This window comes from Lagopus muta, chromosome 13 (genome assembly GCF_023343835.1).
Source record: "Lagopus muta isolate bLagMut1 chromosome 13, bLagMut1 primary, whole genome shotgun sequence".
Classification (NCBI taxonomy): domain Eukaryota; kingdom Metazoa; phylum Chordata; class Aves; order Galliformes; family Phasianidae; genus Lagopus; species Lagopus muta.
Window position 1 is genome coordinate 13679993 of NC_064445.1, and position 21473 is coordinate 13701465.

At 45.9% G+C, this 21473-nt stretch overlaps 1 protein-coding gene across 1 annotated transcript; it reads left to right on the top strand.

Annotated features, from left to right (window-relative positions):
• The first annotated feature begins 30 nt into the window (after positions 1-30).
• Positions 31-20943, top strand: IRS4 (insulin receptor substrate 4). Its single transcript, XM_048959947.1, has 2 exons — positions 31-3726; positions 19032-20943. Exons 1-2 carry the CDS (start codon positions 234-236, stop codon positions 19034-19036), a joined length of 3498 nt encoding a protein of 1165 aa, XP_048815904.1. The 5' UTR covers positions 31-233; the 3' UTR covers positions 19037-20943.
• The last annotated feature ends 530 nt before the right edge of the window (positions 20944-21473 follow it).

A 21473-nucleotide genomic window follows, 5' to 3' on the forward strand; every position in this document is an offset into this window, starting at 1 on the left:
CACGTGATGTTTTTGCCGTGGTGCCGCCGAGGCCGCCCGTGTGAGTGCGAGTAGCCGGGCGCCGGCGGGAGGGAGCGGGTAGGCGGGTATCGGGCACGCAAGCGGGCAGCGCCGGGTTCTCCGCGCCGCTCGGCTCCTCATGCGCGGCCCGCGGCGGGCGCTTCCCCGGTGAGGGCGGGTTCCTGCAGCCCGCCCCGTTTCCCCCCTTCTCCGGACCCTGCCTGGCCCCTAAGATGGCGAGCGGCATGAACGGCCCGGGCGGCGGCGGCGGCAGCAGCGGCGCGGCGGTCAGGGGCGGCGAGGAGGAGCCGGGCGCCCGGCACGCGGGAGGCGGAGCCGTGCCCCAGCAGCGGGAACCCGGCGCGGCGGGAGAGGGGGAGCCGGCGGCGGGGGACGGCGGGCGCTGCCCGTCCCCGCAGCCTCACCACCTGCTGCTGCTGTTGCGGCGCTCCCCCAGCGCTTCGCTCTGTCCGCCCGCCGAGGGCTCCGCGGGCCGCGCCGGCCTGGGCCGCGGCGGGCAGCCCCCCCCTGCGGGCCGCGCCGCGCCCCCGGCCTCGTCCTGCGGCGGCGACGACGTGAGGAAGTGCGGCTACCTGAGGAAGCAGAAGCACGGGCACAAGCGGTACTTCGTGCTGCGGGCCGAGAGCCCGCTGGCCCCCGCCCGGCTGGAGTACTACGACAGCGAGAAGAAGTTCAAGAGCAGCCTGCGGGCAGGGGGCGGCGGGGCGGCCCCTCTCTGCTGCCCGCCGCCCAAACGGGTCATCCCGCTCTACCAGTGCTTCACTGTCAGCCGGCGCGCCGATGCCAAGCACAAGCACATCATCGCCTTGTACACCAAGGATGAGTACTTCGCAATGCTGGCGGAGAACGAGGCTGAGCAGGAGGCCTGGTACCAAGCCATCAGCGAGCTGATGAGCCAGAGCAAAAGGGGCTGCCTGGAACAGGAGGACCAGGCAGAGCAGCAGGTGGATGAGGACGACGAGCACTACGGGGCCTCCCTGAGGCCTGGCACTGTCTTCAAGGAGGTGTGGCAGGTTAACGTGAAGCCCAAAGGGCTGGGCCAGACGAAAAACCTCACTGGAGTGTATCGGCTGTGCCTCTCCAGCAAGGCTATCCACCTCGTTAAGCTTAACTCAGAGGTGCCCTCTGTCCACCTACAGCTGATGAATATTCGCCGCTGTGGGCACTCGGAGAACTTCTTCTTCATTGAAGTGGGCAGATCGGCCTCCATCGGGCCTGGAGAGCTCTGGATGCAAGTCGATGATTCTGTGGTGGCCCAGAATATGCATGAGACTTTTTTGGAGACCATGAAAGCGCTCAAAGCCTTTGCAGAGTTTAGGCCCCGAAGCAAAAGCCAGTCTTCTGGTGGTGGTGGTGGTACCAATCCCATTTCCTTCATCACCACTAGGAGGCACCTGGGCAACCTGCCCCCCAGCCAGACGGGCTTGCAGAGAAGATCAAGAACGGAGAGTGTGGTAGGAGGGACGCCTCCAACCACCAAGAGCAGCAACTCCTACCGCTTCAGGACATCCAGTGAGGGAGAAGGAACCATGACTAGACCTTTTAGGTCAGTGACGGGGAGCCTGATCCACCTCAACACCGCAAGGATGAATTTGGGCCGGCAAGAAGGGAGTGGAAGGTACGTTAGAGCCGCATTCAGCTCGTCATATCACACTAGGTCTGCTTCGCTGCCTGTGTCTCATTTTCCCTCCACTACAAGTCCCATCAGTGTTTCTTCCAGCAGTGGCCATGGCTCTGCTTCAGACATGTTGACCAGGCCTTCTAGCTCCTCTGTTTGTGGCTCTCCAAGTGATGGGGGATTTATTTCTTCTGATGAGTACGGCTCCAGCCCTGGAGATTTCAGGTACTTTAGGGTCCGGAGTAATACACCGGATTCCTTGGGAAACACCCCACCTATCAGAGAGGAGAATTGTCTGAGTGAGTACATGTCCATGAGTAAGCAGCAAGCAGACGATAGCTCAAGAGATGATTACATGGAAGCTGAAAAGTGTTTCAGAAAAAGAACTTACTCTCTAACTAAACCAACTTCTGTAGCAGTGCAGCAGAAAACAACACAAACTACAGCTTTGTTGGATGAAGATTCTATAGGAAATCATGGACGATTACTTTACTCTGAAACATCAAAATTGAAAGGTAACCATGAATTGGAGTACAGTGACAGTAATCTTGATTCTGTATGCAACCAAAGCAGGAGTAAAGCCAGGGATGATGGATACATGCCAATGATGCCAGGCGTTGCATCCTCTCTGTCAAGTAACAGTGATTATTTGCCAATGACTCCTAAAAGTATGTCTGTTCCAAAACAGATTAACAATTCATGGTCACCATCTCAGGTTGACTCAAGAGGATATATGATGATGTTTCCAAAGGCAAGCTCTTCACCTGTACGGAGTCCTTTAACTGGATTTATTTCTAAAGGTAGTAACGAGAAGATTGTAAACAATGAATACATGGATATGTCACCTGGTAATTCAGCTCCAAAGCATCCCGGTGATTCAAATTATATACATACCAGTTCTGTTTCCAAAGGTTTCAGTTCGTATTTTTCTTTGCCTCGAAGCTTTAAGGCATTAACAGGCCAAAATGGTGACCACAGTGAATATGTTCCAATGTCTTCACCTGGAAAACTCCTGTATGGTGGACCAGAAAATGTAAAAAGCACCAACAGCGAAGTTCTGTCTAACGGCATCTCTAAGTCACCAGTGGTGAAAGGTTCAGATGAAGGACTGGTGCAGAACAGGGCTATGAGGCCAACAAGACTCCCCCTCGGTACAAGAGGGAGTAATACTATCCCAAGAATGTATGATCGCACAGTTCCACCTGAGCCAGCAAGTCCTGGTGAATACATCAATATTGATTTTAATGAAAAGGCAAGTAACACACCGTATTCCTTATCCGCAGAAGGATCGCCGTCATCTCTGGGCTCGAGCAGTGACCACAGACAGTCCCCGCTCTCAGATTACATGAGCGTTGACTTGGATGTACAGTCACCAAAAGTAGCAAAAGAACTATCTAACTCTTTAACAGATATTTCAATTTATGCAAGTTCCAGTATTCCTAGAAGCCAACAAAATCCTGACTATGCTAGGCTCTCCTTTGGTACTGCGTGTGTTAGCACTGCGAGTAACAGGACTGATGATTACACAGAGATGACGTTCAACATGGCAGCAACACCACCTCGGCCCTTTGCTGCTGAATCCGATGATGGTGTAAAGATGGATAGTCCTTCTTCCATAGTTAACAGACTGTGCATTGTTGATCGATATGCTGGTAGCAGTAGCTTTTCTGTTCCTAGCGCTGAGCCTCCAATGGGACCGAAAGTTATCCGAGCTGATCCTCAAGGCAGGAGGAGACACAGTTCTGAAACCTTCTCTTCTGCTGGGACTGTGACGACATCCTCCTCCTTCTTTACTGATAGTAGCAAAAGACACAGCTCTGCCTCATTCGATAATGTTTGGTTAAAACCAGATGAAGGCATTTCTGATGGTCAGGAAAGCAAAATGTCCAGGGATACCTCAACTGGATTTCAGAATGGCTTAAACTACATAGCTTTGAATTTGTGTGATGATCCAATAAGCTGTGAGGCAAGTACTGGGACGCCGACTTGCCATCTCCAGAATGGTACTTCAAGTTTGGACAGTGGAGCGTACGTAAGCATAGACTTCACCAGGTCTGACGGTCTGAAGTGTAACGCTGCACGCAAAGGTTCGTAACTTTACAAGCATTTTCCTTTCATGCATGCTTAACTATAGGAATTAAATTGTAACCTAATATTAAAATGTGGTCTTAAGAATGGAGTAAATGTTGCTATATAATCTGCTCCGGTACAGCTTGTCCTGTAGGAGCGCAGTCACCTAACGACTGAACAAACACAGCAGAGGACGTGGTCCTTGGCCTGCAGGGTATAGGTTTATGTAACTCTCCTAGGCAATTAGAAGTGTTATCAAACTGCCATCTGCTCAGATATTTTTTATAAAATAATTTTGCTAGTATAAACATCTATCATTCTATGTTCTGAATTCTTGTTCTGAGGTTATGATAGCTCTTCTTTTCTCCAATTTGTTTTCTCTTCTTCCTTTCTTATACCTAGATGGTTTTCCCAACTGTTTGAAATTGAAATTAAGTATTTTGTATCGTGGATAAGGAGAGCTGAAAGCTGCTAAATTAGGTTTAGAAATCAAAAGGTGGGGCTTGGATTTGTTTACTGCAGTAAACGTGGGTGAAATGCGTATTTCAGAGCTTTGTGTGTGCAAATGTGTATGCATTTATTTATTTGAATCTTAGGTAAACAAGCTCGCATCTCTTTTTCTTCTGAAGGTTTGGTGTGCTACTTTTGAGCTCTGCTCTCCTGAGTATCATGGTGTCCCCTGCAGAAGCCATTCCTGGTGGCTGAGTGGGGTTGTGAGGGGCTCCCACATTTCCTGCCCTTGCACTCACTGCCAACTGAGCAACGTCTGAAGGCGTCTGCTGTGCAGAGATCTGCCTGTTAGAAGGCAGTGAGAAGCACCTGTGGTAGAGGCAGAACTGACTCTGAGGGGATAAACTCTAGGTCTGAAGCTTTGGAGAGTGGGCTGCCCGCTCTCAAGCAGGCAGCAAAGTCTTGCTGAACTTAAAGTAGAGTAGTTTGAGGTGTGCGTAGAAATTTAGGGTGCTGGTTCTGGAGAGGAGAATATGGGCATACAGTCAGCTCTTTGCTGTTGTGGTGGGAGCAAATAATAACTGGCTCTTGGTGTTATTATACATATCTCCTGGCCAAGCAGTACTGTAGGATTGTAGATCTCTCTTCTGGTACTAGTGGCCTGTACAACTCCTTGCAGTAATACACCTACCCAGGCAGAAAACCATGTGTGTTGTAAGTGTTGTTTTCTTCTCTTTGCAAATGTGTGTGTAGTCAATAATTGATGACTGCTAAGAGGAAATATTTAATCACTGTTGGACATTGATGTTTGTCTACTTGTCTGTCAATAAAGACAGCAGTAAAGGGACAGGCTGCTTCCGCTTTTTATTTTTTTTAGTTACACTCTTAAATTAAATGATACTTTTTTTCCCTAGTTTTGCTTTAAAACTGTCTGAAGACAGAAGGTATTGTAGCAGCTTAAAATTGTGTAGCCCTTAATAGGGGAAGGTGTAAGCCTGACTCAGCTAGCATGCCATTCACAGTCTGGCAGCAGTGCTTGGGGCTGCTCAGAAATGTGTGGTTTGCCTCAGTGGTTTTTTTTCCCTGCTTTGTTTTGTTGGTTGGAATCAAATTTAGAAGACGTTGAAAGTTGCCAGTCCAAGAAGTGCTTTCTTCCAAAGTTAGTCTTTCAGCACTTCAAAGATTTTTCTGCTAAGTCAAAGGGAAGCTGACTGCCGTAGTGTTTGTTTTTTCAGAAGCACCCCCAAAGACTGCAGAATTGCTGCTTGATTTCCCTCACATAACTAAAATGTGTGTGATTTCTCGAGAGTGGGGAAAAAATATACAACAAAGGTGATTTCATTTAGTCTGGCCTGTAAATACTATATACTAAGAGCACTTTTCAAGAGACTGGTTAGAAAATGTACTTACTTTAAATGTTTTGTTTACTGCAGCTTCAGCAAAATATCCCCAGGCCTGTGCTTGGGTTTTTTCCTTGTCTATTACAAGTTGCAGGGGGAAGGAGCCTTGCTGCTGGTGTGTTTTGCTGCCAGTCTGCTTTCTGGAAATGAAACATGCATTAAAATGAAATGAAAGAAGCTGTGTATAAAAAAACAAAAACATGGATGCTGGCAGGAAATTAAGGGTGAGAATAATAAGAGCTTAGGTTGGTGTTGCCCAACTAGGCCTAAAAAGAAAACAAAATCTTAAAACTCTGCTTCAAAACAAGGCCTAAGAGTTTCCCACAAAGGGAACATAAAGTATTTATGGTGTGCAGGAGGAGGGCAGGTGGAGGTGTGGGCACATTCGCTTCCAGGTGGCTCATGGAGTGGAGAGTGGATTGCAGAGCAGCCCGGGCTAGCAGGCTAACACACAGCGTTGTGAGGTGGTGGTGTATGGCCGTGTCTTTGGCATGGCTTAAAACTGTTGATTTTAAAGATATTGTTTTTCAGTCACATATTAAATCATGTGTTTGAGCTATAGCAAGTATGGTTTTAGAAGTCTGTATTCCCTAACCAGCTCGCCAGTTTCTGATGTGATGAAGCTTTTATTTTAATATTTAAAAAGAATGTCTAATCCAGAAAACATGTTCAAGTTCCATTTTGAATAGTGAAAATAAATCCCTATTCTTAAGCCTCTGATATCCTGAAGAGGAGGTGCAGTGTACCTGTGTGTAATTGATAGTTTTAATACTTTTGGGCTCTTTGCAGAATGGAGTGCTGTCTTCATTTCTGCATCCCACTTTTCTAGTCTGAAAAATGGTCTGACGTGAACGAAATACATTCTTAAGGAAAATATTTACTAGGTGCATTTACCCTTTACTTCCTAGGAAGGAGGAATATTTACTTTTATATTTATTTTTTATATCCCCATATTTATTTATTTTTATATCCCCGTATTTACTAGGCTCTATCAGGTAGAGATCTTTAATCTCCCTGAACTGCAGTTGTGCTGGAAGGAAAACACTTCCCAACTTCTGTTTGCTTTTTTTGTTTGCTTAAGTTAGATATTGTGTACAGTGACTCAACTGCATTCTCTGAACTGCTGAGAGTAAAATGGAGAGAGATTTCCAATGCATCATTGCCCCCTCATTGTAATTCCCAAACTACTTCTGCTTCAGGTTCACTGATGCGAATCAAACTTTTTTTTTTCCCATTCTCCATTCATGAAATGGGTGGAGGAGGGGAGGGCACTAATTTGAACTGATAAACAGAGCTGGCTTGCAATTCAACTTTTATTTTAGATTTAGGCAAAATTGAGGTCAGGTTTATGTTGAATACTACGATAAAAAGAAAATAGGGTTCTGATTTTGAGTGCTTGAAGTTTAAGGAGGTCATTAGCAAAACAGTTTCATCATGAGATCGTTACACAATATTGAAGCAAGCGGTTTGCAGTTTTGATTACGTGAATCTGAGTCATGAAATTTTGTGCTAGGAGTACGGAACACAAAAGCTACTTCAAACAGGGCTTAGCTAATGTATACCTTGTTGTTGGACCTTGTAGAAACTGGGATGATAATGAGAACGGGGTGGTAATAAACTGCCCATTAATAAATAATGGGTCATGTATAATAAAAGTTTCTTCAGACATAATTAGAAATACTAAACCTACAAAGATACCCTGGTCTCCAAAAAACAAAACAGACTGTTCAGAGTAAATGCAGCACTCAGTGCAATACCAACCCACCTGTTTTACACCTACTCTTTAATCTTACCTCTACCTGATATCCTAATGGTATGTTCAGACATTATGTCAGAAGTTCTCTAAAGTGCAGGATTATAATTTAAATGTTCCTCACCTTTTTAATCTCCTGTGTGAGGTTGCTGTGTATGCTCTGGGAGCTGGGAGGAGGGAAAACAAGTACGGCCGTAAAGGAAAACTTTGATTCTAAATTGTCTGGGTCCTTTATGGTACTTGTGTATTTCAAATGCAAAATCTTGACTGTGATGAACAATGTGCACTTTGAGAAGTTCAGAAGCTGGAAGTTTTAGCTATTGCAAATATAGTAAATTACAGTTTACAGGATACCAGACAAATAACTGCCCCTTTGGATTTCAGAGCCGTGGTTTGTAGAAGTTTGCTTCAAACTGAGGCTCGTTTGTATCAGCAGAACACTTGGGGTAGGGAACTGCTTAAAAATAGCTTGAACTACCCTGCTGAAATGCATCTGACCGCTGCTGTGCAGCCGAAGTCTTGCAAGTAGTGTAGGGATAATAATTCTTTGAAGGAAAAAACCAAAACTTGAAGTCTTGCTGTAACAGATGCTACTTTGTCTTGAGTGACTAACTGTAAAAATATAGGGTAACTTTTTCAAGTAGCATATGAGCTACTGAAGGCTGAACAGATTTTTGCCTTGCAGAGTGGGAGTGAGTTAATTATGACATATTTGACCAGGAATCAGCTGGGTTTTACTTGTACTCGGTGAGAAAATCCACGCCGAGAATGTTCCCCTGCTGCTGGGAGCGAATGCACGCCGTGAGTGTTGGGACTCCTGGAAATTGGCTTCCCAGACTAAGGCTGCAGTTGCAGCTGATGTTCGTGTGTCTTTTGGGAAGTCTGACTTTCTGTGATTGTCCTGTAGGTTTAAAGCACTGCTATGGGACACAGGAGTTTTGGGAGGAATCTGATACTGGTGCAAACTGGCTTTTTTTTTTTTTCCCTTCAGTCTTTTGCTGAAGTTTTAAGTATATTATTGTCCCAGCCCTTCCCTCCTGTGCTGCCACAGCGGTGGGCAGGTGGGGCTGTGGGACGCTGTTCCTTGGGCTGGCTGTGGGGCCCGGTGGCATGTTAGCAGGACATTCAGCTGGGAGCTCTGCTGGCTCTGTGTGCCCTTCTTTATGAAAGGATCTTTAACGAGTTTTCTTCCTATAGATGGCTGGGAAGGGAGGGTTTATGCCTTGAGGTTTCGGATGGTACAAGAAGAGGTTGTATGGCCGTGTTGTGATTGGTGTGTGCCTGTGTGCTCTCCGGTGGGTCTGTGGTGCTCCCAGCACATGCTGAATAGTACCCACTGTGCTGACTGAAGTAACAAGGTTGTTTTTTTCCTGATCCAACGCAGGAAACAAACTCTGCAGTGATTTTGTTTAACTACTGTTGTGATCAAATGTGTCATTCTTCAATCCAAAGGAAAGTGGCATGTTAAAACTGGAAGGCAGGTGAGAGAGGAGAGCCTCCTGTTTTCTGGGGGTGTTTATTATTGCTGTTTTATCCTGAAAATGTAGTGCTTGTATGACTCATCCATCAGGGGTCTGTGAGGACCTGGTTGGAGATGAGCCCCATGGCTCTCCCTATAATTTGCTGTTTGTCTGTCTTTCACTTTAAGCTTTGGCATATCAACAGCAATCCAGTGATTGAGTTGTGCTGTTGTCTTACGAAAGCAGAACCTTGCAGTTTAAAGCAATTAATAAAAAGGAAAAAGTGTGTTCTAGTTTTAATCAAGCCCTGTGTCTCTGTAAAGGTCACTGTGCTTAGAGGTGGTTACAAGTTAGTTGGGAGCCTTCAGCAGTTGGGATGTGTGACATTCTTGAGGGCAGGGGGAAGACAAAAGTAAACGAGCCTGACTCATCAAAGGCATCTCTGAGGCGTTGCTTGACATCACAAGGATATCTTATCTAAAAGATCTTGGACATGTGTTTGGATTTCTGGAGATTCTCTTTGGGTGGGGCACTACCCCTACAGCAGCAGTAATGGACTGTTGGGAAGGGTTCTCTGCCTTGACCGACTGCATCTTGAAGGACAAAGGTTGATTAATTCAGAACGCTGTTTTTCTGGCCATTTGGCCATATTCCTGAATGCTAACAGTCTGAATTGCTAGTGTGTGTGTGCACAAGTGTGTGCTATGTGCCAGTGATTTCTGAGTTAAGTGTGAGGGCTGATCTTCCTTAATCTTCTGGGAAGAAAGGGCTTTTGAAAGAGATGGTTTATGCTGAAATTAATACGGTTAAGATTTAGATGTAATTCCAAGGTGATGATACAATCTAATGTGACCGAACAAAATTCAGAGATTTTTAATTAATGCTGAAAGGTGAGCGGTGCTTCTTTTTACTGCATGATATGCATGTATGTATCATGAACTTACAAATATCTCACTGAATTGTTATTTCATTTATACAGTATATAAGGAGAGTATTTCTTTTCTCGCTAGGACATGAAGGGCTCATAAATGTGCTACTCAATTGGAGAAGGTTTTCACTTGTAAGAGAACGGGGTTTTGCAGAATGACAGAGGATAACAACATGTTGGTTTTCTATTTCTGACAGTCACGGGAAATATGAAGTGCAAGAATTCTGGTAAAACTTGCTTCTAAATTTATAGGGGCATTAATGAATAATACCCTTCTTTTGCAGGAGATGGTGTGATTCTTTTCCATGCTTGTGCCAGGCTAGCCTGCTTTACTGTTCACAGCTCTTATTGAACAGATGAATTTGCAGTAGGACTTTCTTGACACCTGGGTGGCTGGAGCCTGAAATGCTTTTGGATTTGGTGTTATTTTTCACACGGAGATCTTGGGGGCACCTGGAGTTTGCAGAGTTCTGAATGCAAGCGATGCTTTATTAAATAAATGAGAGCCTGTTGTATACAAGACCAGGAAGAGCTACTGATGTGACCCATGTGATAACTCATTCATGTGAAACTCCCATTTAAGGTGTTGGCAAATATTACATTTTTATGACGGCTTATTGCCAACTGAATTAATATGGCCTTGATAAGCCATTAAACAGCGCAGAAAGACACCTCCCTGAGTCCAGGCACCTTGGGTTTCCTGGTGTAAGCAGCTGGTGCTTGCTGGGGTGAATGAGCTGAGGGCACTCATAAGTATTCCAGGTCATCTCCAGCTTGTTTGTAAATAGAAGTCTAAAACAATGTGGGCTAGGGGGTCAAAAAGAAGCAAAAATAGTTTATGGAATATCATGTGTTCTAAGTTTGTTTATTAGAAATAATTGCGAGCTACTTGGTTTTCAATAATAGCATCACTGTTCAGGCTTTTGGAGCATTTGCTTTTGTGTGAGGGATGTTTGGAGGTATTTACCATCTATGTTTAACTCTGTGGTGTTTTTTTGGGTGGTGGTGCTGTTTTATGTTTGCTTTTAGAAACGTGTTTTTAAGTTGCAGATTGTGGTGAACAGGGTAGTAGTTAAGAATGAGCTTAAAAACTGAACAGGCTTGATTTTGAGGTCATTCAGACAGTACTATGACAGTCAATCTGTCACCCCTACTCACGCAGTTGCAGAAGCTGAGCAGGTAGGCAGGAGTGAGATCCTGTATTTGGTGCCACCAGCTTGAGTGCGTTAGTCCCCATCTTGAAGAGCCCATCAGTCAGAAGACGAAATTGGAGAGATGGATGAAATTTAATGTGCTGGGGTGGAGAGCAAGATAGTGATCAAGGTGGCTGCCATTGGTAGTGAAGATAAGCACCTGGAAGAGATAAAAGGCTGTCTGAGAAAGGTTGTGAGAGAGGAAGCTGGTGGAGGCACTTGGAAGGGCACGCACAAAGCAGGCAGTAATGGGAGGTAGAGCTATAAATACGGTGGTTGTAATGGTTTATATGACTTGAAGAGGATGAGGTAAATGTCAGAACGTGGGCCAGGTTATTAATTTTGGTGAGAGGAATGTGGGCCAACATGTATCTCCGAGTTAGGAGCGTGTCCTGGAGTTTACTTCTCCATGTGATGTGGAATGTGTTGTTTTTGTTGTTGTTTTGTTTTTGTAAGTTAGGTTTCCTGCAGCCACGTGACTGATGGATTTGGTGAGGCAGGGATGTGGGGATGTGTGATGGAGCACAGAATCTCCCTGTGTGGGGTCACTGTGCATTCAGTTAACGTGATGTGGACCTGCATCTTGTGATCTTTCTGAGACTTTGATCCAAAAGCAGATGAAGCTGCTCTGGCATTACTGTTTCTTTTTCGTTTCTGTTGTAGCAGATCTTTAGGCAGCGTCTCCAGATTCAGGCAGTCTTATAATGTTAGGGGCCTGGGGGTGTATTCACCTTCAGAGCTGTAATTGGTGTAAGTGCACTGGGAGTCCAGCTTAAGGAGGTCCCAGTACACACCTGATTAAAACTTGGCTGTGTATAGGCATAGTGTAACTGACCTCTTGTGAGCTCTGGAGCTGCCTCTGGGAGCAGAAGGCCCTCTGTGTCTGCTGTGTGCTGGGATTGAGAGGGCTTTGCCTCATGCATGCTGTCCAATCTCTTCTTCCCCTCCTGCAAAAACAAGCGCTGTGGGGATTCTCTTGCAGACTCAATGACATGATAATTAGAAAATGGAAAAAAAACAATGCGTGCCACTGCTTGGTGTGGTAGCAGGCAGGGGCTGATGCAGAGCGCTCTGTGCAGGCACACGTGGGCTGAAGGCAGGGCTGAGGGCGGTGTGGTCGCCTGGTATGTGGCTGCACAGCAAGTTTCTGCCTCTGACAGTCACTTATGGCAACAGAGGTGAAAGAAGAAAAGTGCTGAATGCTTTCAAGTGTCAATGACTAAAGGGGTTGGGAAGAGCAAAGGACGAATTGGAAGATGTGAGACTTCCTTATAGAAAGGAAGTATCGTGAAAAGAGACTTGAAAGGTGTTCAGCCGTGCCATTTGTCATGAATGACAGGGTCTTTTGTCTCTGAGTTGTGTTGGTGGGAATGGCTGCCTCCGTTCAAAGCAGACCTGCAAGCAGACATCGCCTGGCTAAGGAAGAGCAGGGCAGGCTGATAGAGCACCTCCCTAGGCATGCTCTCAGCCTCTGATGCTTTTTCAGCTTGGGGGATTTCCTGAGCCTGATGCTGTGTCTGTTTCATGACCTGGTATGGGTCTTTCCTCCAAGTACTTTTCCAGTCTCTCTGATGCTGTGTATCTGCAGCAGCTTCTGGTCACCCAGTGCGTGCTGTACACAGGCCTCTTTGCATCTATTTTGGACCTGACTTCTTTTGGCAGCCCCATCATTGTGTATTGGAGGAGATAATGAGCTCTATCTTTCCCCTCCATGCCACTTAGGATTTTGTAGATGTTGTATCCTCTTCTGCCATGCTCAGCCTGTGTGCTTTGGCGGCTTCCTGCACCTCATGCAGTGGGGACACACTGTATCTGTGTTCTTAAAATTAACTGCTGCCTTCCAGTGCCTCCATACAGGCTGGTTGCTCCAGGTCCTTTCTGAAAGTGGGAAGCAGACCTGTGCTGCCCTGTACCCGTGTTCCATGTGGCTGTGGTCTTTTTCTCATTGTTTCCCAGCAGTTCTCAGCATCTGCCTTGCAGGAAGAGCACAGGTGGAAAACATTCCTCTCTGCTGATTACGGGCTCTCAACCTTTGTCACGAGAGTGGAGCAAACTGCAGCAGGTCGTACTGCCATAAGGCACACAGACAAGGTCTGTTTGGCTAAAATTTAGCTGTTTTCTGCCAGCTGGGAGGTCAGCCAGAGCGTGCTGCTACAGCTTTTTTTTTTTTTTTTTTTTTTTCAAAAGCAGAACTTTTTTCTTCCTTCTGCAACATGGAAATTGATATGCTAAGCTCCTGTGTTTTCATGTGGGCAGACATTCCTAGTATCATCTTGCTGTATTGGGAAGGATGTTTAGTTTTCAAAAACAAACAAACAAACAAAACCCAAGAAAGACAGCTTATCAATCTGACTGGTTTGGTTTGACTTTATGTTCCAGCCCTGCCAGAACAGCACGTGAGCTTCCTAATTCTAGGAATAGTGTTGGTGAAGGATGGGAAACCAGGGAGTGTGCATAATGCCTTCCTAGAAACTCCAGTACTGTTCACTGTAGCAGGAAAAGAAGCCGCTGCTGCAGGAGATAAGGAATTTCTGCGAAGTAAATAAAATGATCACAGAGCATGGGAGAGGATTTTTTAGCTTGTGAAGTTGCCGAGCACTAAGTACTGAAACCCTGGTTTGAGCTGTAGATAGAGTATTTATTTCCAGGGTTTAGAAACACAAAGTTACTCTTACATCTTGAAGAGGAACTTAATTCACTGGGATGTGCTGTTACCAATTGCTTTGTTTAAATGGTTTGTGCAACGAAACATAGATCATGTAACAGGTTTTTTTTTTAACAAGTTATGGTTTTTTTGCTCATGGAAAGGTCAGTCAAATCACAGGCACAAAGTATATTCATTAGCTTAGTTTGAACATCATTGTTTTGTTGCTGAATGGAGGAAGTATGTGAAATATGTGCTTAATGGTATGGGTATAGCTGAGTGTACACCCAAATAAGGATGTTTCTGTGTGTCAGGGCCTTGATTGGGTTACTCAGGTACAGCCACTGAGTGTGCAGCGCTCCAGTGAGAGCAAGCAGTGCTCAGTCAACGTGCCTGTTTCTCTGATACGTGTTTGTCGAGTTGGCATCCGAGTGTGCGAGTTGAGAAGAAATCCTGTACTCAGATAACGCCGCTTGCCCCTGAGTTATGCCATTAAGTTAAAACAAATCCATTCCCCGCCAGGCTGTGCGCTGTGTGTCACACCGTGGGGATGCGGCGTCCCACGGCACTCCTGCACGTGCCTGTTGTGCCCAGGTGCTGCTGTGCCTGGTGCTGTGCTGTGCAGGACACCGTTGCTCGCTGTGCGCTGCTGTTCTCGGCCTTCTGATCTGCGCCAGTCTGCTGAACGCCAACTTCCCCTGACCTGAGGTTCAGGAAACTGAGAACTTCGGTGGTGTTCTTCAGAAGGCTTTAAATTGCCTTAGTCTTTGATGTGGAGATCTTAATCATTTAATTATCTTAAATTAATATCTTCTGTAAGCAAAGCTTTTATCCTTTTAGGAATCAGTTGCAGGATTATGTCAGTAAAAGGCCTTCCTGTAAAAACATACTATTTAGGGAGGATTTCTTGGAGGGAAACAGGACGTGTCTGCTCTGCTCCTAAAACCTCGTGGTGTGTTTTAAAGCAGTCTGACTTGTGTGACCTTCGTAATTCAGGTGCAGGAAATGAAGTGTGTGTTGGATATATTCTCATCTGATGCGCTTCCAAATAGAACACACAGAGTGCACAGTCTAAATAATTAAGACTGATCTAATCCTCTGCATCTAATTTCTATGAAACTATGGATTTCTTGTTCATAGAAAACACGCAGAGCTCTTCTTTAGCACATGAATTTTGAACAAAATGTTTTTCTGGGCAGTGGCTTGCTGCCATCCCAGTTCAAATATTTGCCCTCGTATTTCTCTTCTGTCTTCTCAGTCTTTTCCTTCTAATCATTTCTTCCTTGGGAAGATGACAGCTTTGTGTAGTTTCATAATCAGATCCCATCTCAAAAGGGTAAATTTAAGTTTACTTGTGTGCTGTGGAGAACATTAGTTTAGTTTCCCAAGCTCTGCTTATGTGTTTTGAGAGGTGATCTGTGAAAGGTTTCTGGATGCTTTCTGCATTCATTCTCCATACTGAATGCTCATAGGAAGTTGAATTTAGGAACAAAGCTGAAGTTGGAATAAACAGGAGAGTCCTGCACACGGTGCTATAGGAACTACTTCAAGTAGTGTATTTCTAGTGCTTTGAAAATAGGAGGTTTTGAGTTCAGGCTTTTTCTGCTGGTGTTGCTGCAGTGACCAGTTATCAAATCTGTTTCCTACCTTGAGGTGGATTGAAGAGATCTTGGAAAAGCCCCTGAAAGCCAGGGATGTGCTTACACCAGCTCTGAAAGCACAAATCGTCTTCAGAGCTGACCAGTGAGTTTCATTCAGTGCCATTTGTTTTACGACCCGGGCTGTTCTATGAGCGTTGTTCCTCCCTTCCTGGCCAGCCCACACCTCTTGTCTGCTTTCCTCTTGGAAGACACGCGTTGTTTATCTGACAGCTCCCTTTGCAGTTCCATCAGTGTTGAGTCAAATACATTCATGTGGTATCGGCAACGAAGCACTAATCGTGTTTCATATTGTTGATCAGCAAGTCTCAAATGTGTGCTGTGAACATGGAAAACTGTTGACTGGTGGATCTTGTTGTGGACATCGAGGTAAGAAGATCTGCCTTGCAGGGACTGTGCTGCTTTCCCTGGTGCCCTTTGTCCTGCATTAGTGTCACGGGCATGGGAAGATGAATTCCTGTAAATCTCAGTGCCTGAGCACTGCTGTAGTCCTGGGATAGAAACCACCCCTTTTCCTAAGGACCTTCTTGTGAGGAACCACTTGGAGGTGGAAATCCACAGCCCTGCTCTGGGTATTAGCAGCACTACAGGCAGCGGCCTTTTCTCCTTAACATTGCCCTGTTTCAAAGCTCTGACTGATCGCTGCTCCTGTGTGTGCACAGCTGGAGCTGCCTTCACAGAAATGGAGCCACACACAGGGTCCTGTGGGCAGCTGGGTTCCTGCTGGTAGCAGCTGTAGCCCTGAGAGCTGTGGGGCATCCTGGGGGTGCCATGGGAAGCTGCTGCAGTTGGCCATGGTGCAGCTCCACAGCTCAGAAGCAGCTGCCTGGGCTGCCCTGGTGCTGCAGAGACCCCTCTGTTCGTGGGCTCGGTTTGTGGGAGGGGTGCAGGGTTGCTTCAGTGTCCTGAGGGGGTGTGAGCGGGGGCCCTTCCTGTACAGCTGTATCTATAGCCATAAATAAGTGCTGAGGCTTTTGTCTTGCCAGAAAAGAGGCGATGAGCAGGAGCCAGCTGTGCTGCTCCAGCTGCAGTGCTCATTTCCAGCAGTGAGGAGCTCAGAGCATTGCTGGCAGCCAGCAGCTCTGGTCTGAGATGCTCAGGGTGTCGTGAGGCTGCTGTCAGCTGTAGGTGATGTCACCTGGGACTTTCTTCTGTTTGTTTGCAGTTCATACAACTTTGTTTTAGCTTAAAAACTAAGGGGAAATGTGAAAACTGTTGTTTATAATCGTGGGAGAGGAGGAAGAAATCCTTGTGTACTGCCTGGCAGAGAGCTGGGAGTGCTGTGCGGCCCTGCCCAGGAGCACTGGGAGCTGTGACAGCTCAGCTGAGGCCGTTCTGGTTCCCTACAAACTGATGTGTCAGCTGGGGCTGCGATTTGCTCCCTCTTAGCTAGCATTAGTTACCCTGCTCCTGTGTTGTGCTGGGTTCGTTCAAAGAACCACAGTTAGGAGTGCAGCAGGTTTTCCTGCTCTTGGGCTTTTCCTTCTTTCCCTCTCAAGCATCTGAAATGCCATTTGGCAGTTTATAAAAGTTTCTACAAACTTGGAGGTATTTATAAGTACTGAGCTGTGCCACGTGGGATTATCCTGCTCAGACGGCCCGGCCCTGGCTGCTCCCGGCGCTGCGGGTGTGCTGGTGGGGATCAGAACAACTCGTCAGGCAGCTTCCAGGTGAGTGTTAGGTGTGGAGCAAAATGCACTGACAAAAGCGGAGACAGTTTTTGAAGTTCCTTTCATGTAAGCTCATAGGTGCGGAGCAGGGAAGGGGTGGGGGGTGTTGGTAGATGTTAATTTGTCCCGAATGCGGCTTTAATGCAGAAGCCTAGGCTGTTCCGATGGCTCACTGGTGTGCATTGCTGAGGTGTGATCGGCCTCAGGCTGTGGTAGTGTTGTGTTTTCGTCCTTTGGTCCTACAACGAAATACTTATCTGAAGGGGAAGAGCATTTCAGAAATAACAGCTTCACTCGGCCTTTGTGAAAACAAAGCTGCAGTAACACATTGCGCCTTGTGTGTGTGCCGAGGAATGGCCCTTTGTAGCGATCTTAGGATGTCTGTGAAATAAGAGAAATGGGTGTATTTTTTTTTTCTGGCTGTGTTTTCTTCAGATTACACAAAACGAGTTGCTGCGTCTTTGGGGAGCCGTGCCCAGCCCTGGTGCCTGACCCAGCAGCTCAGCCCCTCTGTGCCCCGCCGTTCCGGCAGAGGCAGCGCCTGGAGCAGCCCTGCACTGCTGGCTGCTGCCTTTTGAAGAGGCGGTGTTCTCTGCAGGGCTGTGAAATCTGAGCTCCTGTAGCTTAGGGTGGAGTCGGTGTGTTTAACGTGTGCGTGCTTCATGGGATGGGATATGCAAGTAAACATACAGGTTTACATTAGTATACATAACATTTGCTTGTGCTCTCGCCGTCATGTTCTTCAGCATATTCCTGGGGCAGAGTTAATTTGGTACTGAACTTTCTGTAGCAAAACGCTGAGACCCAACTGCCGTCCTGTGGCCCCATGGAAAGCACAGCTCCTGTTGGGGCCGGGGCCCCTCTGCTGCTGCAGGCTGAGATGCCCTTTGTAGGACCGCTCTCCCTGATGGCAGGAAGCTCTCCCTGAGCAGTGGGAGCTTGTGCAGCATGGTTTGGAGAGGGGAAGTGAGACTGCTCCTATGTTTGATGTTTCCTGAAGACTTTCTCCTTTACCCTAGCTGCCATTTGTGCTCTGGTAAACTAGCTGCTTACTCCCTCCCTGTGTGGCAGCAGGGGCCGGTCCTGCAGATGGGCAATGCGAGGGAAGAGTCACCCAGTGCCCTGAGTGGCTGGGGGCCGTGCTGAAGAGGGGAAGGAGGACATCTGCAGATGCCATCTCTGCCAGGGGAGGAATGGTGCGGGCACAGCTGCTGGAAGAGTGGAGACTTCTTAGTAGATGCAGCCCACGTGCTTTGTGAGCATAAATGCACAATGGGAAGGGCAGTGCTGGAGATATAAGCGGTCCAGAAGGATGTACAGCTCAGGAAGTGTTGTGCTTAGATAAGCAAAGGGTAAAAATAACAGAAGTGATGGAAGGGGACAATCTGTCAGGACTGTGATACTGTGGGTTGGCTGACAGTGGCACTCCAGAGTGAAAATGAGTGTTCACACAGCTGTGCTGGGAGTGGGGAGGGTTTGCAGTGAGCTGAGACGTGGCTCTCGGTATGTTCCAGTTGTGCTCTCACCACCAGGTATTTGCCTCCCCCCTTTGGGTGTTCCCATCCCAGGAGCCTGTGGAGTCACTCTTACCTTGACACACACGTGTGTAATCGCAGAGCTGGTGTTGTTCTTTGGGGCCATCTTCCCTGCCGTCCCACCTCTGTCCTGTCACCCAGAAATTCCTTCCTGCTGTACTCGAGGGTTTTCTTCTCTCCTCTTACTGAGCACTTTGTATTTTGCTTTTTCTGGTCTTTGGGCCACTGGTTTTAGCTGACAGCAGTAAAGATGGTTCTGGAGGTTTGTTGCTGCAGATGTGCACTTCTGTACGGTGGGTTGCCTTTCAGAGAGACAAAAAGGAAAACTACACTCGGAGGTATTTGTTGTTACAACTAAATTATGCTATTTCCTGGAAAGTTGAGGCCAGGGCACACAGTTGTTGTGACTTGCAGTGTTTATATTGCAGTTCTCTGCCTGCTGTATATAGGACTGTTTGTAGTTACACCGGGGGTGCACAGCCCTGCCAGGGAGCTGCCTGCATCCAGCGCTGTCCCTTCTGCCATGAATGAGCTCCATGCATTCTCCTCACTAGCAAACATTTATTTCCGATGTAACTTGCATTTAAAATATCACCTTTTTTTTTTTTTTTTTTTTTTCCTTCCTTTCCAGACTGACTGCATTGCCATGGAAACCATAGTTGGAAGAGAAGACTTTTCTGCTGGAAACTACAGAAACTGTGTGGTGCTTTTGGAAGCCAAGCTCAGCTCCAGCCGGCTACTTTCATTTCCACCAGCACGGACACATCCTTCCAATTAGTTTTGTCATAGACATCAGCTCTCTACAGTTGAATTAATTTGAATTGAGATTTTTTCATAGCTGTGCTTTGGTGATGGAAATTGGTCTTTCCTGTCATGTCTATCTGAGAGGCAGCACGAGTGCTAATGGGAGTTCCTTACACACCCTTCTCTTCCTCCTGCCTCTCCCATTAATTTGTTTTTATTTATATTCTGAGATGTCAAAGCTGGTTTCTGATGTCTGCTTACCGTGGGTTTTGCTTCTCTGGTACGCTAACAAGTGGTCAGCTTAAAACATGCTGTTAGTGGAATTCGGGCAGTTCGGAGCTTTCTTCGGGTGGGCGGGAGGAGGAGGGAGAGGTTGAGGGAGAACCTGCAGGGCTGAACCGGTCTGGAAAGGAGAGACCTCTTCTGCCTTTTGTTTTGTTTTGCTTTCATGGTACGAGAGACTTCTTGATCATAGGCTAGAGTACTTTAAATCAAATGTCTGTCACGGCTTAAGCTGACTTTTTTGCTCAGAATTTTGGTATGTACAAAGTAGGATTAATGGGCTGGTTGTCTCGTAGGTTGTTTTTGTTCTTACCCTCATGATACTTGTTTATAAACATGAATTGTGTAAAATGAGGTTTTGTTCATGCATTCAAATGGAGGAGTGCAGAGTCACATCCAGCGTTTGTGACTCCTGCGTTACATTTGTCAGCTGTAGCTTCTTAAAGAAAAACCACCCTAATTGATCTTACTTTCAGCCAAAGTCCCGTCTTTAATTTGGGACTGTTTTTGTTCTTTCTTTGTGGCATAATGGGAAGAAGTAAAATATTGGCTCTTCAGTTGTCCTTACCCCAGTTATAGGAGTGCAAACAGTGATTATTTGACACTTTCTAAAATAAATTGCAGAAAAATCAGGGCTTAAGTGCTTCACTCTAGTACTGATAAATATATATATATATATATAATTTTTTTTGGTTGAAATGAGTTTAGGCTTTTAACACTGCTATAAACGTAAAGAGCATGACACTAGTTGTTGGTACATGCCATGTATAATGAAAGGCACTGACCATTGGAAAAGGGTTTAGAAGTGGTACATAAATCCTCATGCTGTACTGCACCACACAGCTGTACTCCTCTCCTTGTATATTGTACAACAACCAGTCGGGCTGCCTCGCTCTAACACAACCTTTACAATAGCGGTACGGTTTGTAGAAGCCATCAGGCACCGTCACTTTTGCTCGGTGGTGTGCACCCAGATCTGTTTTTGAGTAGGATTAAACTGTACACGTCAGGTTTGGGAGACGACTTTTTGGGAGGCTGGTACCCATCAGTTGACGCAACGTCCGGTGACTGGAAGAACTGTTGTACAGGGTTTAAAAGCACAGATTGCGATTCTGGAAGAGAAGTTTAAGTCGGTACGGATCTTTGTTGCTGCTAAACATACACTAATGAAAAATATGACCACTTTTCTAGACCATGATACTGTCTTGCCATATAGCTTTTGTTTGGTCTTGTAAATTAATAATGCAATACGTAGACGGCTTTTTATAAAGCTTTTCATCTTTTTTAAGAAACCATAATTTGGATGAAGAGATAGTTCTAAACCTTTAACGCAAAAGGAAAAGGTTGTTTTGAAGAAAAACGTACATGCCTATTTCATATTAGATCCCTGAGGCTGCCACTGTACAATATACAGCACTGATTTAATAAATGCTGAATAAATAATTAAATGGGTAACCTCAACTAGAGTGGTACAAATACTAACAGGTACGGCATAATAAATATGCAATCTTTTTGAATCTCTTAGTTTACAGCAACTAATTTATTCAGTATTGTGCTGGAAGAACATTTTCAGAATATGTAAAACATATCACTATATATACTACCTTCCAGCTACCCGTTTATGCTGCTGTATAGTACAAAATACCAATGATGGAACAATGTTTGTCCTGTAAATTTAATTTGATACTGGACAGTTATCGTCTGTACAAACTAAAACATATATGGTTGAAACTGTTCATTATATTTGCTATTTCTGCTTCACAGATCTGTTTTAAAGTTGAGCTGATTGATCTGGCTTTGTCTTCCATTGTAAATATTGTTATGTTGTTTTCTTTGTAAAACACATCGCATCTGCGGTTCTGGGAGACTGGCTTGAAGCTCTGTATAGTGTTTATATTTATCTGACTTGGCTTTCCATAGAGCTACTTGCAGTAAATACGTGTTCATGTAGCTCCGTGTCTGGGTTTTATTTTTAAACAGACTTCTGTTTTCTTCCGTCGAAAATGCATTTCCTGCTGCTGCTTTCCTTACAGGCACGTTGTCACTC